Here is a 19,630-nt window from a genome sequence, read left to right as displayed (position 1 = left end):
AAGGCCTTCATTCCATTTGGTAGCAGCACCAAATCATAAGTGTGGTTCTTCTGAAGAGTATCCATCTCTTCCTGCATAGCAACTAACCACTTCTCTTTCTGCTCACTCTCAACTGCTTCCTGGTAACTCTCTGGTTCACCTGCATCAGTAAGCATCACATACTCATCTGTAGAGTATCTTCTGGAAGGTTGACGTTGTCTAGAAGATCTTCTCAACTGAGGTTCTGCGGGAACTTGCTCTCCTACTTCTTCTTGCTCAACATGTCCTGCAGGTAAATCAACATCAGGCTCTACACTATTTTCCTGCACATCTCCCCCATCACCTTGATATACTGGAGGAATAACTGGGTCACAATCTGCTAATCTTTCTGCAGAAGTCTTGGCTGGTGCCTTCTTCTTCAAATCCTCAAAGGTTTGATCCTCAAAGAAGACCACATCTCTGCTCCTGAACACCTTCTGCTTTTCTGGATCCCAAAGCCTGTAACCAAACTGATCATGTGAGTAACCAAAAAAAATACATTCTTTAGACTTACCATCCAGCTTGGACCTCTCATTGTCTGGAATATATGCAAATGCGCGACAACCAAATACTCTCAAATGCCTGTAGGAAACATCTTTCCCTGACCATACATGCTCTGCAACATCACCATCTAGGGCTGTACATGGTGATAAGTTGATCACATCAACTGCAGTCCTCAAAGCCTCATCCCAAAACCTTTTGGGTAGCTTGGCTTGTGAAAGCATACATCTGATCTTTTCCATGATGGTGCGGTTCATCCTCTCTGCAATTGCATTATGCTGAGGTGTACCAGGAACTGTCATCTCATGTTGGATTCCATGTGACCTGCAATAGCCATTAAACAATCAAACAATCCTGTATACTCACCACCATTATCTGATCTTATGCATTTCAATTTCCTTTCTGTTTTCCTTTCAACCCTGGCATGAAACTCTTTGAAGACATTAATAACCTGATCTTTGGTCTTCAAAGCATAAGCCCAAACTTTCCTGGAAAAATCATCTATAAAAGTGACAAAATAAAGTACACCACTTATATCAAGAACATCAACAGATCCACCAGGAGTTTTTGTCCTCAAAGGACCACATACATCTGTATAAACACGGTCTAAGGCATACATTTTTCTAGACAAAGCAGCACTAGCAAATGAAACTCTATGTTGTTTACCAGCCAAACAATCAATACAAGGGTTCAGATGTATACCTCTAAGATCTGGTAATACCTCTCTCTTGGAAAGAGCTTGCAGCCCATTCTCGCTCATGTGTCCCAATCGCCTATGCCACAACTCTATACTGAAGTCTTTCTCTATAGCATTTAACTGCTCACCATAAGCTTTAGCCTGCAACTTGTACAAAGTATGACATTTCTTTCCACTAGATATAACAAGAGAACCCTTACTGAGCTTCCATTGCCCTCTGTGAAATCTGCTTTTATACTCTTCATCATCTAGTCTTCCAACTGAAATTAAATTCAGCCTCAAGTCAACCACATGCCTCACATCCTTAAGTACCAACTTGCAGCCAAGGTTGGTCTTTAAATGGATATCACCCATGCCAATGATGTCTGCTGTGCCATAATTTCCCATCTTGACAACACCAAAGTTTCCAGACCTGTATGTAGCAAAACACTCTCTCCAAGGTGTAGCATGATAAGAAGCACCTGTGTCAATCACCCACTCAAGATCCTGACACACACAAGAAAAAATATCATCAGAAGGAGACAAAATCAAATAATTACCACCCTGCACTGTAGCTGTAGTATTATCTTTTGACTCTGTAGACTTCACTTCTTTTCCCTTTTTCTTGTTCTTCTTAGATTGTTTACATTGGTTCTTGTAATGTCCTTTCTCACCACAGTTATAGCAAACAATATCTTTTCTTGATCTTGACTTGCTCCTACCCATACGTGAACTGCTTCTAGACTTTGACCTTCCTCTGTTCTCTGAGATAAGTGCCTGTGAATCATTCTGAGATGTTGCTGAACTCTTTCTTCTCAACTCCTCATTCAACAAACTGCTTGTTACTTGACTCATAGTGACAATACCATCTGGCGCAGAATTACTAAGGGAAACCACCAGTGTCTCCCAACTTTCTGGTAATGAACTGAGAAGTAACAATGCATGCAACTCATCATCAAGAGATATTTTCATAGAGGATAACTGGTTAGTAATACTCTGCATTTCATTCAAATGCTCAGCAATAGAAGCACCCTCTCTATATTTTAGGTTCACAAGTTTTCTGATCAAAAAAGCTTTGTTGCCAGCTATTTTTCTTTCATAGAGACTTTCCAATTTTTTCCAAAGAGAATATGCAGAAATTTTAGTAGAAACATAGTGAAAGACACTATCATCAAGCCACTGTCTAATAAACCCAATTATTTTTCGATCTAACCTCTTCCACTCATCATCTGTCATAGTTGTAGGTTTTGCACTATCCCCTTGCAAAGGTCCATACAAATCTTTGCAATACAAGAGATCTTCCATTCTTGGTTTCCATATCATCCAATTATTTCCATTCAAACTAATCATACGAGAAATATTACTGGCCTCCATGTTTAAATACAAAAATTAAATCATCAAAACCCCGCTCTGATACTAGTTGATGGGGATATAAACAGGAATAACCTTTGTATAGGAACAAATACTAGAAGACCAAAATACGCAGCGGAATAAAATGGAAACACAATCAAACAGAACACCAAGATATACGTGGAAAACCCCTTCAATGTGAAGGGTAAAAATCACGGAGCAAACTAGAGATAATCCACTATGAGAATAATGAATGTACAAATCTCAATCTCTTGTCCAAAACCCTAGCAACAACCACAAGAGAATAACTGGGATACAAGGATCACGTCACTGCCCACAATACCTAAAACCTCTCAAGTAATCACAGCAAGAGCCTATTGTAGATTTGATCTAACCTGAGATGAGAACACTGCTAGATGTTTGAGAACAGTCTCTCTGCGTTGTTCTTGTCTTCTTCCATTTCTTTCTCTTTCTTTTCTGCCTTGTTCTCCTTCTTCTCTTTGGAATATCGTGGCTCCAAAGATCTGCCTCGTTGCTGCCTTTTTATAGCTTTAATCTGCCTTTAAAACGTAGCCACCACACTCCCCTAATCTTAATTAGGGTTAGGTTAAGAGGGGGTGTGGGCTGTGGGCTGATAAAGCCCACATGGGTTGAATATGGGCCATCAACCCAACAATTAAAGCCTCGCTTGCATCTTTTGCATAATGAAGTTGATGATGTTTTTGGTGTCTTTTAATTAAATTGATGCATTATTTTTTTATTGGTTAGAAGTCGAAGCTTTAGTCTTACTGAATTTGTCTTGAGGTGAGAATTAAATGATTTTATAATTAAATTGATGTATTATTTCTCTATTGGTTAGAAGTTGAAGCTTTAGAAAATTTAAAAACTCTTAAAATCCATCGAGACAAGTGATAAGATCCATGGGAGCATGAATTGTTTAATAATTATCTCACACACAATTTTTATCAGTAGTAAAAGTCAATATTATTAATTATAAAATGATATGATATCAATCATCCTTTTCTTCTTCCTTAGAGGATGGCATAAGGGGCAAAGAGTGGGGTTGTACGATATTGAGCGATAATAATAATGAACAACATCATTTCTAACTATATCTACGATAAGCATTGAGAGGTCATCTTGAGAGGGGGTGTAATCAATAGTAATATAGGGAAGAAGATTCAATACTTCAAATCTAAAGTTTTTAAAATAAGATTATAAATAAAAAAGATTGATAATAAAAAATTTCTTGTATAATACATCTACACAAATTCTTTCTCTTCATCTTCTTTTTTTCTCCTCATCTTATTCTTCCTCCTTTTCTTCGTTTTGGACGGATGATGATATCAAGGGGGTACCAAGAATATTGGTAACGATAATGAGCGACATCGATAACAAGTGAAGAGACAATAAGTGGCATCGTCTCTGACCACCTACGATAAGCATCAATAGGCCATGTCAATAACAAGTAGAGAGCATTAAAGGGGGCAACGAGTGACTCCATAGTGAATAGGGTTGGTAGCAATGATTTTGATGGGAAGACATCAACAACGAGGATGAAACTATGAGTTGTAGGGAAAAAGAATTCCCTATAATAAAATTAAAAGATTGATAATAAAAATTTTCTTATATAATACATCTACACAAATTCTTTCTCTTCATCTTCTTTTTTTCTTCTCATCTTATTCTTCCTCCTTTTCTTCATTTTGGATGGATGATGATATCAAGGGGTACCGAGCGAGGTTGAACGATGTTGGTAATGATAACGAGTGACATCGACAATAAGTAGCATCGCCTCTGACCACCTACGATAAGCATCAATGGGCCATGTCAATAGTAAGCAAAGAATATTAAAGGGGGCAACGAGTGACTCCATAATGAGTAGGGTTGGTAGCAACGACAATGATGAGAAGACATCAACAACGAGGATGAAACTACGAGTTGTAGGGAAAAAATTTTTCCTCGTAATAAAATTAAAAGATTGATAATAAAAAATTCCTTGTATAATACATCTACACAAATTCTTTCTCTTCATCCTCTTTTTTTCTCTTTATCTTATTCTTCCTTATTTTCTTCGTTTTGGATGGATAATGACATCAAGGGGGTATCAAGCGAGGTTGAACAATGTTGGTAACGATAACGAGCGACATCGACAATAAGTGAAGAGACAATCGACAATAAGTGAAGAGACAATAAGTGGTATCGTCTCTGACCACCTACGATAAGCATTAATGGGACATGTCAATAACAAGCAGAGAGCATTAAAGGGGGCAACGAGTGACTCCATAGTGAGTAGGGTTGATAGCAACGACATTGATGGGAAGACATAACAATGAGGATGAAATTACGAGTTGTAGGGAAAAAAAAAATCCTTGTAATAAAATTAAAAGATTGATAATAAAAATTCCCTTGTATAATACATCTACACAAATTCTTTCTCTTCATCTTCTTTTTTTCTCCTCGTCTTATTCTTCGTTTTGGATGGATGATGACATCAAGGGGTACCAAGCGAGGTTGAACGATGTTGGTAACGATAATGAGCGACATCGACAATAAGTGGCATCGCCTTTGACCACCTACGATAAGCATCAATAGGTCATGTCAATAGCAAGCAGAGAGTATTAAAAGGGGTAAAGAGTGACTCCATAGTGAGTAGGGTTGGTAGCAATGACATTGATGGGAAGACATCAACGAGGATGAAACTACAAGTTCTAGGGAAAAAAAATACTAATAAGTTATAAATAATAAAATAATATTTTATTATTTTTAAGTAGATCATCGATAACAAGATATTATCAATAGTAAAAAGGGACCTTAATTGTAAACTTCATAACAAAAGTTCTCAAAATTAGATTATAAATAGTAAGATCACAAATAAAAATATCCTTAAATGAGACATACAATAAGCATATTATAATAGATTGTACATGCAACAAGCATATCACAACAGATTAGTTATTTTCAAACTTTACAAGGATATATTTCTATAATGCCACTCCACTTTTTCCGTTTAAACCCAGAACGAGTTATCAGAACTCGAGCAGCTCACGACCTACTCAGCGAGTCCCTCCCCTACGCCGCCGGCGACGCGGATGGCTCCCCTCCTCCGTGCGACCTCTTTTCCCCGCCACAGCCGCCTTCATCATCTCCGTTTCCCGCTCCTCCTTCTGCTCCCATCCAGATCCCTACGCTCCGCCGCACCCGTCGCCGCTCCCGGCCTCGACCTGACGAACCCTACTTACGTCGTCTGGGGCTGCAACACTGGCGTCGGGAAAACCCTCGTCTCCGCCGGCCTCGCTGCCTCCGTCCTCTCCCCCTGCTCCACCGATCCCTCCGGTTTCCTCTACCTGAAGCCGGTCCAGACCGGCTTTCCCCGCGACTCCGACTCCCGCTTCGTCTGCCGGAAGGTCTCCGCTCTCTTCCGCCGCTACGAGGGTGGCTCCCTCTCTGGGCTTCTCGCCTCAGACCACGTCCTGAACGCGTCGAGAGCTGCCGCCGGGGAGTTGCTCGGAGGTAGGCTTGAGCAACCGGATGAGGCGGAGGAGGGTGGCGCGGCATCGAGAGGACTCTGCATGTATGAAGAGACGCGCACAGGGATGGGGGAGGCGAAGGAGGGCGAATCGAAATTGGTTTGCAAGACGTTGTTTGGATGGAAGGAGGGGATTTCGCCACACCTTGCAGTAAAGAGAGAGGGCATGCCGGTGGAAGACTCATCCTTGAGGGAGTTGCTGGGAAGATGTTTGGGGCTTTCTCTGGGGGGAGGAGGAGATGATGGAGGTAAGAAGCGGATTTGGAGAGTGATCGAGACCGCGGGGGGTGTGGCGAGCCCTGGGCCTTCGGGAACTCTTCAGTGCGATTTGTATAGGTATGCCTGACGCCCTTGTCATATGCTTATTAAGTACTTTTCTTGATGTCTTTCATAAAGGGCCAGGATTTGGCTACATAGCGTACTTATCATAGGCTCTGTTACAAATATCAAGTAGGAAATGAAGCCTAGAAGAAGTAGGTTTCATGGTTCTTATTTGTGTAATTCTTGTTTCTGACTTGATCTGCTAGTGACTTAAAATATCTTGTCAGACATGCAAACCACATAGTGAATCAGTTGAATTTGGACGATAAAATCTAAATCCAACTAATTTTAACTCTAATTAAAGGTTTTTTTAAGCATATATTGTAAATCTCAATTAAGGGTATTATTATAATAATAGATAATCAAAATCAATTCTTGATAATCTTTAAACATCAGAATTTAAAAGAACTGAATCCATTTCTATTTTGTTCCAAATAATGTGTAAATATTTCATCCTCAGCGTCTGTAAATGAAATGATGTTTCATTTGATCTTAACTATCAAATATCATTTTTATAAATGACCATGTCTCACAGAAGAAGACATGTTTATTCAATTTTTTGGTGGAAAGTGGAGAGTCTAATTATTTTTGGGAATGGATGCGAGGGAATAACATTTTCTCATCAATTAAAGCTGATTTTAGCAAAGTTTGTTTGCATTTCTGTTTTTGATGTGATTACACCGATTTTTTTTACCAAAAAATATTTTGTACCTGGACAAATTGCATACTTCGTCATCATTATCATCTTTAGCGTGTTCAGCTTTTCTTTGTAGATTTTGCAAGAAAACAATTGCATGAAACTGATTGAAGAATTAGTAAAGATAAAAAAGAAATATAAAGTAAGGAAACATATTTGTATTAAGATTTTTGTTGAATAACAAATATTCTTTTTTAGTTAAACTTTCCTTTAAAGGATTGCAGATGAAATTATACCAAAGGTAAAACAAGAAGGTTATTGATCTGGGTGCAATTCATTTCCTTTTTTATTAGTCTATTATCATTCTTTTTTGTCATAAGATTGTTTATCATCAAAGTAAAACATTTAGCCTTAAATTAGCTTGCAAACTTTAATATCAGGTTTTCCTTTGTCTAGTATATTGTATTCAGAGTTGATCTGATGGCTGTACCTGAGTACAGAAGACCCAATTGAAGCATTTTTTCAGATAGAAGGTTGCTGCATTAACAATGGTAAAAAAGTATGCTCCTGCCCGAAGGCTGCCTGACTATTGCACATGGAAGACATAAGAAAATATTTCTCTAGCCTTTTTAAGCTTATCAGTGTTTATTTTGTTACTTAATGTGATATATTTTGGAGTAAGCCCGTTTGCTAATAATCAGACCTTATTATTTAAAATCATGAAGCATTTTTTTTGGGTTCTTGTTGAATTTGGTCATCATGTGTTCTGAAGACAAAGATTGTCCCTTTGATTTTGATCACCTTGATATATATATATATATATATATATATATATATATATATATATATATATATATATATATATATATATATATATATATATATATCCTGTGAAACAACTATGTTCTTTGATTATTGTCTTCCATGTTGAGTGTAGCGGTTTACCTTTTTCTTATACCTGTAATTTGCACCAGGCCTTTCAGGTTACCTTCAATTCTTGTTGGAGATGGCCGTCTTGGTGGTATATCGGCAACTATAGCTGCATATGAGAGTTTAACTTCTAGAGGATATGATGTTGTAGCCATTATCTTGGAGGATCAAGGCCTATCTAATGAGGTGTCCTTGCAGTCATACTTAAGAAGCAGGTACTAGTATGCTTTAAGTACATGGTATTATATTATATTTTACAAATGATTGCTGAAGTAAAATTTGTAAATTTACCAAACATTACAACATCATGACTTTATAAACTTCAAGCCTAACCACAACACTGGGACTGGTCCAGTAAATCCTTCTTGCAATGAGCTTTTTGACATCCCAGATAACCAAGTAATTCTTCAGTGTATAAGCTGGAAAGTTATTTGCGTTTTGCTCTCTATTAGGGTTGGGAATCTTGTAAGAGCTTGTCTGGTCAACATGATCCAACCTGGACCCAACTCTTTAAAGATGACCTGGTGGGTTCGTGGGTCAGGTTTAGGTCAAGAGATCTTGACTTGTTGGCTGGTCTAGTCAGATTCAGATCAACCATATGTTCCACTGATGATATGTTCAACCTAACTTGATTCGACCCAGCCTTGTTTTGCCAGAAGACAATGGAAAACATACCTTGACCCACCAATCTGACCCATTTTGCTCTGACTTGACCTGGTTAGGTCTAGGTCAAGAAATTTTGACCTATCGGCAGGTTTGACCAGTTTCTGGTCTGCCCTATGTGCCTTATATCCTATATCTTAATCCGACCCATTTCAACCCGTGGTAAATCAAGCTGTCTTTATATTACAATTATTGATCCCGAAAGTCTCCAATACTCTTGGGCAACCATATATTTGCAACAATTCCCTTCCTTGAAACACTACTTGCTGAATCCTCTCTACATGGTTTGTGGTACTGAATACAGTAAGATTTGGAGGTCCATACGTAAAGGTCTGTCAGGTACTGCTATGGGATCTTGTATTTTGTGGAGGATTTATTGACACACCCTTGCAATGTGATTGGCTGACAAGTATTTACTGATCTACCCATGGACTGGTATGGTACTACTAAATAGGGTGGCAATCTTTCCTTCTCTACTCCTCTGTTCCTCTTATGGAATCAAACTTCACAATGAGAACACAATCTATGCACTCTGGACTCATCTATCAAAAACTAATATCATTTGAGTCCTCCAAAGAAACCTACATACTTCTTTAAGACTGCTATTTCTACCAGATCTTGGCATATCTTTGCAAGCAAAATAAAAGCCATCTTATCCACATGATAACACCTGTTTTAGGAAATTGATGTCTCTCTATGATATGTGATTGTAGCCTGGAATTATCCGTAGACCTAAATAATATTCTACCTAATGATATTTGACCATTATGTTTCATTAGTTGTACAATTCCACTAAATGTCAGTTTGTAGCAGGACCAGTATTGTATCCTGTTGAATGGAATACATCATTCATGTCATAGGCATGAACTTAATAAGCTTTTCTTTGTGCTTAATTTAATATATTATGAGTTTGTTGTATTGTTATGTTTTTCCAAATCTACCCTAACATTGCCTTTCATCTTGATAAAGGTTACCTGTGCTTGTACTGCCACCAATTCCTGGAGATCCACTAAACAACCTGCTGGATTGGTTTTATGAATCTAGGCAAACTTTTAGTTCCCTTCAGGACATCATGCTGTCTGCTCATATAAAAAGGATTCAGAGATTACATGATATGCCAAGAAAGGCAGGCAGCCTTTTCTGGTGGCCATTCACTCAGCACAAACTAGTTCTTGAAAAGATGGTTACTGTAATTGACTCACGCTGTGGTGAGAATTTTGCTATTCACAAGGTTTGTGTAAAATTGTTCTAGTTAGTCTACATGTGAGCTATTGGCTGGATATACTTCTCAATCATTATATGCAAATGTTTCTAACAAGTTTTCACAAGTTACTGTATGATGTGATCCATGCATAGTTTTTCTCTTTTTTTCAAAATCAATGATAAATTTGGGAAATATTATTTACTACTTTCTTTTCTTTTCTTTTCAGTTAAGGTAGTTCTGAAACAGTCCCTTTTCTTGTGTAGGTTTTGAATGACCAAGAGATGATCATTCCACAGTTTGATGCATGTGGAAGTTGGTGGACTCAAGGGCCTGATTCTACCTTGCAGGTCAGTAGTATAACATGTAACTTGCTCACATGTAATAATGTCAAAGATAATCTACCAATATTTATGGGGCCTATCACCCATTGAGTGACTTCATATCATGATGACATGTAAAGGCCGATGAAGTAATTACCATTGGTGGAACTGCTGTTTTCCCTTTTAATTATGCTTTCATTAGCTCCTTGAAATCATTGGCCAATTGACATGCTACTAATTTCCAATTTAATCATTAATGGCATGTTTTGAATAAAGTTGTTTTTTTATAGAAAAAACTACTTTGCATTGAACCAGCGGAGTACAAACATCCATTCTTGGACAATAGCCCATTTATTGTCCTAAATTTTATGGTGGCTATAACATGCTAGTCTTGTACTTAATTTGGAACAGTTTCCTTTACCTTATCATTTTATGTTACGTCGACCAAATAAAATCTTAAACACCACAAACTAATATAACTCAAAAAATTTAAGGATCCTAATTCTCCTTTTTTTAAAGTATTGGAATCTGATTATGGTGGGAATGAAAACTTGGTTGAACCCATGTTCTGGAGATTCATCTTTCTTTTGTATTCGTGTTTATGTTTGTTCCTGTCTCATGTGCCTTTTGCGAGCAATATAACTTCCTTGCTTGCAAAGTGTTGCTGAGCATGATGCAAGCTTTTGCAAGCAATAACTGTCTTTTGCAAGCAATATGACAATAGGATTTGTGAAAAATCCTACGATTTCCATAAAAAAATGAATTAACATCCTTTGCACTCACACTTAAAACTCTTAACCAGATGTAAAGAATATTTGCCATCACATCATCAGTGTTTGATCCATCTTGCAGAAACTACCAAATTGATGCTCCATCCTCGCTATATCCGGTGGCTTCCACTGGATGGTTCTTGATTCATCCATATCCCTAAGCTTCTCACTTTGATGTTCAATTTGAACAAATTTCGTGAAGGAACAACAGGATTTGTGAATAAATCTGACAATTTCCATAAAAAAATTGAATTAACATCCTTGGCTCTCACACTTAAAACTCTTAACCAGATGTAAAGAACCATTGGCCATCACATCAACAGCACCTGATCCATCTTGGAGAAACTACCAGATTGATACTCCATCCTAATAGTCAAAAATTGATTCAAGTTCCATGACAGTAATTCAACAATTGCTCGAGGTCCTTCTATAGAAGAGCTCTGTTGTGGAGGAAAGGGTTAGAAAGGATATGAGGGATTAATTTATGGTATAATTTTGCTCATTTAGATCGTACATCAGTTTCAATTCTTACTGTTAGTAAGAATTTGACTTCCAGCAGTATAAACCTGTCTTGGCTAGCATAAGAATTAGATGTGCTTTCTGGTATGATCTGCTGTTTTAGCAACAGGGTAAAGAAAAGACTAAACAAAGCATAACATCATCTTTAGATATACGAGAGAGAAATGAGGAAAGTGAAAGAAAAGATACTCATATGATATTAAATTGGAAAAATAGCAACAAAAAGATGCAAGCATTTCTGGGTGATGAAGGTGGCCTTTGTCACCATCATCTCCAACCAATTTGCTCCCTGGCGCTGTCTCAAATTCACATGCTCCAGCTTTTGGGGAGAAGGAAAGAGTTATCCTTTTGCTTGAAAGAAGAGGAAAGTATTGAGGCTGAAGTAAACAATTTTTCTTCTTTGTTTCATTGGCACATTCCAATTAAATTTGTTTTCATATAGAGAATGCTTACTTCACTTCAGCTCAGTTCAAGTAGTATCTTGTTGGCTCTTAAATGTTTAGAAAATTAAAAACTTGGTTGGTATGATGGGACAGCTGTGATTGAACGAAATAACACCAGGCTATTGATGTTAGATAAGATTATCAGGTTGCTTTAAAGTGGATAATTAATTGCTTAATGTACACAAACTGCTTATTTTATCTTCAAAGTTATTTGCATCATTTGGTTTCTAGGGTGACCACTTTGCTGTGCCAATTGCTAAACAAATTGTGAAATGTGGTTGTATGAACGTTTTTAAGTGAAAAAGGAAGTATACAGCTTAATTGTTTTGGATAAATATTGTCTGTTGCTTAGGTGGTTTCAGATTGAACTTGTGAAAGAAATTGGTTATTCTGCTGCAAGATATGGGCATGTGATGTTTCCTGAGAATGTCTATGAACCTGCATTGCAATGCGCTGAACTTTTGCTCGATGGGGTTGGCAAAGGTGTGATATCTACTTTTTAGTTCCTTTGGTTGCCAAATTAGAACTTTTTAACAGTTAAAGTAAATGGCTATCAGAGAAGCTTAGTTGATTTGCAGTCTTGCATTTTTGTCTTTTTGTATATACAGGATGGGCATCTCGAACTTTCTTTTCTGACAATGGATCTACGGCAGTTGAAATTGCACTGAAGATGGCATTCCGTAAGTACATGTCTGATCATGGTATCCATGCTGATTTTCACAAGCTGGGGCCAAAAGGAAGCTGTACTGAGCTCAGGGTATATTCTTCTGTTTGGTGTATACATTCTTTAACTGTTCATTGCATGATTGTCAGACTTATTAAAGATTTATGGTGTTTTCCTTAAAAAAGTAGTTGATCTCTATTCAGAAAATTGTTAGATGTGTAGAATATCATGTTTCCATTATTGCGTCACTCAAGGCTTATAATTTAATTAGGAGTAGGTACTATTATTAGCCTAGGACTACACTTTGTTTCTGAAACAAAGATAAGCGCAACCTAGTGTATAAAATTTTGATCTCTATCTATTTTATACCATGTACCTAAATGATAAGGATTAAGAGAATTTTTCTGTGCATTTGGAAATAAATGATCGCTAGTGGTTTCTTCTCTTTAGAAAATAACGTTAGACCATTCTCAAATTTAATTTTATAGCTAGCAGTGCTATAAAGGAAATTTTGGGCAATAAATTTGCAGATTGATATTAGAAAAGTACCTTCTAAGTTAATATTTTTTTCATAATCTGTGTGGTATGTTCATGCTTGTCATTATTGTGTAACAAAATGTGATCATGAAATGATGATGAACATATAAATAGAGAAACTTTATTGATTTGTAGTTTGTACAATACAAATTGTATGCTTCAGAATTAGTAAGAGAAACAGCAGTCTTATAGGTTTTCCTTGTACTGCTATAGAGTAATGGAACATTAGATGCAGGCCAGTAAATGTTGCTCGAATATAGAGGCTTATATTTCTTCTAAGCAAAAAAAAAAAAGGTTGTGATTGCATGCAGTACCAATAGACAGAAACAGAAATTATTTATGTAAGTGTGACTGGAAAATTGTTAATGTTGACTACGTGGTTTATCATCTTTGTTTTATCTTTGGTGTTAAATAATGTATTGTTGACTATGTAAGTATGCACTCTAATTAGTTAAAAAAATACTGCCATCTTTTTGAACTTATGTCCTGACATTTATGAGGATGAGCCTTGGTCAGCATTTGCTTGTTCACAACCTGGATGAGGAGGTCTGAATCATGTAATCGGTTTCTCTGATTGCAAGTGTAAGATTGAATACATCGATCCTTCCAAGAACCCTATTAGTGAGTCTTATGCACTGGATTACCCTTACAAGATAATATTAACCTTCGATATAGATGTCTAGGACTCTAGATAGTTTTTTTACGTTTTCCCACCATGCCCTGTGCCGGTAACATGTCAGTATGGTATAGTACTGACATGTGGAATGGTACAGACCAACAATATCCAAAAGGAAATATTGGTACTGGCACATACTTGGCGTTGCAGGGAGCTCTGTTCTGACACCGATTTGGTGTGATGAACTTTCTGAAACTCATAAAAAACTCATCAAAGAGGGATGGCATGACTAGTTGTTTTCCTTGTCTTTGTACAGCTGATAATCCTCAATGGTTTGTTTTATTAGCAATCAAACCCAAGTTTTGTCTTTTTCAATTTCTTTATGCAGGTCCTTGCTCTCAGTGGATCTTATCATGGGGATACATTAGGCGCTATGGAAGCACAAGCTCCATCATCATATACAAGTTTTATTCAACAGCCATGGTATCAACTTCTAGCCATGTGTGTAGTTCATGTGTTTATAAAATAAAGCAATCATATAATCTCATTTTCCTGTTGTCAGGGTATATAGCTGTTCTGAAGCAGGTTTTGTTATTGATAGAAACTTCAATAATAATGGGTGCTTTCTTGGTCCAGTATTTTTATCGCTGAGAAGGATTTTGTTATGTTATCGAATCATATAGACAAAATAAGCTCCTCTGGCATACACATTCAATAAAAATAAAATTTTGCTATTTCTAAGAGAGTTACAAATTTTTTGCATGTTTGAATTCAGCATGCCATGTTAAATATTATGTTCCTTCTCTGATATTTGCATTGTTCTTTGAGTTAGATGATGTTTGGTCAACTGTACATAGTGATCCAAAAACCATACCTGTGGGAAGATGAACCTAATTATAATCTGTGTACCAACATAACTGTGGAACATGCTGGAGTGCAACCTGTACTAATTTTTTTTATTTACTGGAAATAAAAAAAGTTTGTGTAATAAAGCTTTTAACCGATAATGTTGCTTTGTTGGAGATGTTATAATAGACAAATTCAGTATGTTACCTGTAATATGGTGATCTTTGCCCCTTTCCCCCTGATTCTCTCCTTGATTTGCAGGTATTCAGGAAGAGGCCTTTTTCTGGATCCTCCGGAATGTTTTATTTCTAATGAGATCTGGAGTCTTTCCCTACCTGATTGCCTACGGACTAATCATCTGAAGCCGGAAGATACAAGTAAGAGCATCATGCTTCATTTGGTACTTCTATTTGATTTTTATTTGTATCACATAATTGTTATTTACATATTACAGGATTTAGCTCGTGTGCTGAATTGTTTTGTCCGAGCAGGGATACTTCAGCTGTTGCTAAAAATTATGCTAATTATATATCAAAGCAATTATCTGATTTTGCTGCATCTAGCCGCTCCATACAGGTTGGAGCATTAATTATAGAGCCAGGCAAGTGTAGTTTATCATTTGTGCTTCATCTTGATTTTGTATCTAGTGAAAATTTGGTCAGACGACAGTAGCTCAGAAGTAATTTATCTATGAGCTAATGAAAACTTTGTTACAATTGAAGCTATTAGAAGGTATCTGTTTTACTTTCTTTGAATGTCCACTATCCTTTATATTCAATTAAAAGCTTGAAATGGAAATATGTTTCTGCACTTGGATAACACCAAGAATGTTTGGTGCTTACAAAAATCTGTTATCAAATTAAAGTAAGTTTTCCTTTACCCTTGTTATGACCTCAAGCAAATTTCTCACAGGTCCTATCTCAGATTAGTTTTGGTAGACACAATTTTACCCATGTTATGCCCTCAAGTAATGAATCATCAATTCTCATGAGGTTGACAGATCATAATAAACAGGATAAAATCTATTTCGTTTTTCACACATGTTGGTTGGGGTCACACCAGTTCATCATACAGTGACATACCTTATCTTAGATGTATGTTGAGCTTAATTAAAAATAGTGCTGGCTAATAAGAATAATATAAACATCTTTGTGCTATGGTTTTCTATTAACTACTCATTCAGGACCTTGAATTTTGGTGCCTGTGAAACAAGTCAGTTACTATGACTAAAATGTCCTCAAGCCAGAAGATGCAACAATTACCAGAAGCTGAAATGAAGCCAAGAAAGAACCTTTGTTTTACACTAGGTTCGGTTCTTCTTTGATTTGTTTCTGTGATCCTTCCTGAGTTTGATTCAATCTCACAGGATCAGTTTTGAAAACTGGCTTTTTGTGATTCCGACAGTAAGTTCCATGATTGCTGTTGTACTGTTTGCGACTTCAAATGGTAACATTTTGAGATATAGCAAGCCTCTCTCCTTTACAAGTAATTTGCTCCCCGTATAGACTTTCTATGCATCCTGAGAATATTGGACTTAGAGAGTACTACCTTTTGAAGTACAATAAAATTTAATAAATTTGAGTTCAGTCCGACCTATTACTTAAGCATGTGCTAGAAATGATTTTATAGCAGTTGATGTTAAAAAGGGAATTAATTTCTTAAACATAAAAGAAAATAAATAATACAAAGAAAATATTTTGTCTACGTTCTCGACACGCTTGTTATTGCATTTTGGAAACTATGAACAAATCTCCTGTGTTTTCCATTGCTGGTTATTCCTAATTTGACTGTGGAAGTGCAAATTGTGTTGCATATTTTTGCAGTATCACATCTTGTTCTTCATTAATATAATTTTATTTTGTTAAAAAAGATTTAACTTGTTTGCAGTTATACAAGGTGCTGGTGGAATGCACTTGGTTGATCCACTTTTTCAGCGGATTCTTGTTTGGGAGTGTCAATCTCGTAAAATTCCTGTTATATTTGATGAAGTGTTCTCAGGGTTTTGGCGGCTTGGGAGAGAGGTAAAACAATGGGGTAAACCCACTTATTGTACATGTTTAAACTGTTTGACGATTGTTTCTGTTTATCTTGCAGTCTGCTGCTGAACTTTTAGGTTGTCAGCCAGATGTGGCATGCTTTGGTAAATTGCTGACTGGAGGAGTTGTACCACTGGCTGTAACTTTAGCAACAGAATCTGTTTTCGAAGCATTTCAAGGTGACTCGAAGGTATTTGACTTCACTGTTAAGTTGCATAGAACTAGTTTCTATTATAGTGATAGCTACTAGATCCTGGATTCATTTCACTGACATGATTGTGTGTTTGCCTAAAAGAATATTATACTTATCTAAGATGCTCCAATTTCTGTTCTCTTGTTACAGCTATTGGCTCTTTTACATGGTCACTCCTATTCTGCTCATGCTGTGGGTTGCGCATCAGCTGCAAAAGCTATCCGATGGTTCAAAGATCCCAATACTAATGCAAATTTTGACATCAAACGAAAGATGCTAAAAGAGGTATATTGTTCTTGTTTCAATGTTTTTTCTTTTTCTTTTCACACTTAAGACATATTCCATTCCTATTATAACAGATGAGAAGCCAATTATCTCTAATAGGAGGTTTCAGTTACATAACATTAATGAATAATAAGCATCGACTATATTGCTTTAAGATTTATCCAAATTGAAACAACCTTAATATCTTGATCATCAGCATGATCTTGATTGTCTTCTGAAAGCTACAACATCAGATTCCTTCTAATTGATCATGTCACCTGCTGACAAACAGAGAGATTCTAAGATCATGTTCATAGAAGTGATAGACCAGTGATGTGCTGGTTTGAAATGCAATGACCACCAATAATTAGACATCTATCTCTATATCAAGAATAAGTGAATCTAAGATATGAGAAAAAGGATATCCATCTGAGTGGAATCAGGCATATGTGAGTAATTATACTTGCAATATGTAGTAGACGCACTCCTCGATGCAGGCCATAATTGGCCAATAACATGGCCTTTGTGCTCTGCAAGGGGATTTCTTACAGAATCACAAACAAAATACTACATATTTATGATATGCAAAATTGCTTGTTCCTTTGGACGTTAAACACCACCAACGAATAAGATTATTGAAGCTCTCATACCACATCTTTCTGTCGTGATTTTATCTGATCTACAATCTATTGCTAATATGCTAATAGTTTCTGAGCTTTAACATGTTCCAATTTCTTTAGTATAATAATAGCTCACATTGTAGAGAGCTTTTTCAAGCAGGACTTGGATGGTGAATCAAGTAACTTTTTGATCTTCTGTAATGCTTTTTCATGTGCTACAATTGCAGCTATGGGACGTGAAACTTGTTCATGGATTGTCATCTCTTCCTGCAGTCCAAAGAGTAGTAGTGCTGGGAACTCTTCTTGCTGTTGAACTCAAAGCAGATGGCTGTGATACAGGGTATGCTTGTACATATAGATATATTCTATTTGTCTACTATAAAGTTTGTAGTGAAAAAAAAAAAAACTCTATTGCAAATGACAGGCAGATAATATGTTGACATGTGGAGGTGTAATGTCTCTGCCCAATAAAATAATTTTCAAATTGCTTCTGACCCTTGAAGGAGACATTCTATTGCTTATTCATGTTTGTCTATATTGCATGCATCTATTTCTCTTATATCAGTATATTTTGTCATTAGTCTTATAGGTGGATCATGGTCATTCTAATATTTTTCTAAACACCTATTTCATATCATTCATCAGACAAATGAAATACACCAAGTTTCATCATTATGCTATCTGCCTACTATGTTGTGACACTTCCAGTGAAGTGCTTCCTGCTCCTGTTGACTATCCCTATCCATGGAGCTCTGATTATAGTGATACTTTGATAATATCTAAACAAAAACACCATAGACAGGATATTCTGGAATTAATGCATTTCTTTCTGGCAGCTAACTGATGGATCCAACTTCTGTGCAGATATGCATCATTATACACAAGTTCTCTGGTCCAACAGCTTCGTGCTGATGGTCTTTACATAAGACCTCTTGGGAATGTCATTTACCTAATGTGCAGTCCATGTACATTGCCTCATTTCTGCAGTCAACAACTATGCAAATTACATCAGAGAATATACGAATTCAGCAAACGTCGGAGAAAAGAATGATAATATGACAACAAAATGGACTGAAGATGGTATTATCATGGTTGAAGTAGTGCCCTGAAACAGATGTCTTCTCTGTCGGACAACTGACCCACTGACCATATATGCTGCATAATACCGATGAACCTCTTACCTTCGGAGTTTGACACTATGTTTGCTTTGGAACTTCATCTCTAGATTGAGCTATTTTCTATGAGCAAACACATGATTTATGCAGTTATTGGAGTCCTTTATTAGACTGATTCTTTGATTTCTACATTGTATAAATGTTACTAAGCACTTGAGCTTTTATATTTTTCTTTACGGTTGGTCTTGGAATTCAGCATCAAGGGAACAAAATTTCTACTGATCTGGTGCAGTGAACGCTGTTGAAGTTGAAGCTGTCGTATGATGGATGGATCAGTCAGTGAGTCATCAGACTCGAATTGTGTCCATATTAGTATCTGACTCTAAGTTGAAGTTGAATTTGCCCGTTCTTTGTGAGACTACTGGTTTATCAAACGGCCCCATCTTTTTGGGAAAGGAAGCCATCCTTTCAGATGCTGGGGGCCTTGCTTTGTCTTCGCATGTGACACGGGGAATTATGGGGTAAAAAAGACGGGTTTCATAGTGTGATGATGTGATTCATACGATAAGATTCTGTACGTAAAAGGGTTCTTTTGTTTATTTATCGGTTTATTATGCCATATATCAAACATGATCGTTGGTTTACCAATAAGTTAGAGCGTTTGATTAATGTTCATTTGATAATGCGATGAGTAACAATTTGGATACGGCAGATCATGACAATATTAGAGTGAAGTTTTTCACCATTGATTTTGAAGTCCAAAGGATTGTTATGAATTTAGTTAGAATTCCTTAAATTGTTATGAATTTAGTTGGAATTATTTAAGAATTGTCATAGATTTAGTTGGAATTGTTTAAG

General features: G+C 36.6%; 1 protein-coding gene across 2 annotated transcripts; it reads left to right on the top strand.

Annotated features, from left to right (window-relative positions):
- The first annotated feature begins 5,562 nt into the window (after nucleotides 1-5,562).
- Nucleotides 5,563-19,052, top strand: LOC135626463 (bifunctional dethiobiotin synthetase/7,8-diamino-pelargonic acid aminotransferase, mitochondrial-like). 2 transcript variants are annotated; one of them, XM_065131777.1, is made up of 14 exons: nucleotides 5,563-6,410; nucleotides 8,007-8,177; nucleotides 9,595-9,856; nucleotides 10,093-10,176; nucleotides 12,244-12,364; nucleotides 12,490-12,638; nucleotides 14,087-14,181; nucleotides 14,806-14,921; nucleotides 14,999-15,145; nucleotides 16,432-16,565; nucleotides 16,639-16,770; nucleotides 16,924-17,058; nucleotides 17,885-17,997; nucleotides 18,522-19,052. In XM_065131777.1, exons 1-14 carry the CDS (start codon nucleotides 5,638-5,640, stop codon nucleotides 18,706-18,708), a joined length of 2,619 nt encoding a protein of 872 aa, XP_064987849.1. In that variant the 5' UTR covers nucleotides 5,563-5,637; the 3' UTR covers nucleotides 18,709-19,052. The 2 variants fall into 2 exon arrangements, with proteins under 2 accessions (XP_064987849.1, XP_064987850.1); XM_065131778.1 differs by lacking the exon at nucleotides 14,999-15,145.
- The last annotated feature ends 578 nt before the right edge of the window (nucleotides 19,053-19,630 follow it).

This window comes from Musa acuminata, chromosome BXJ2-11, assembly GCF_036884655.1.
Source record: "Musa acuminata AAA Group cultivar baxijiao chromosome BXJ2-11, Cavendish_Baxijiao_AAA, whole genome shotgun sequence".
NCBI classification, from domain to species: domain Eukaryota; kingdom Viridiplantae; phylum Streptophyta; class Magnoliopsida; order Zingiberales; family Musaceae; genus Musa; species Musa acuminata.
This window is presented reverse-complemented; position numbering and strand designations above follow the sequence as displayed.

Excerpts from the sequence above, each read along its gene's own strand:
- LOC135626463 (XM_065131777.1), top strand. The coding sequence starts at position 5,638 with ATGGCTCCCCTCCTCCGTGCGACCTCTTTTCCCCGCCACAGCCGCCTT. Across the intron at positions 10,177-12,243 it reads GGCCTGATTCTACCTTGCAG|ATTGAACTTGTGAAAGAAAT; the intron begins GTCAGTAGTATA and ends AGGTGGTTTCAG. Across the intron at positions 17,059-17,884 it reads AACGAAAGATGCTAAAAGAG|CTATGGGACGTGAAACTTGT; the intron begins GTATATTGTTCT and ends CTACAATTGCAG.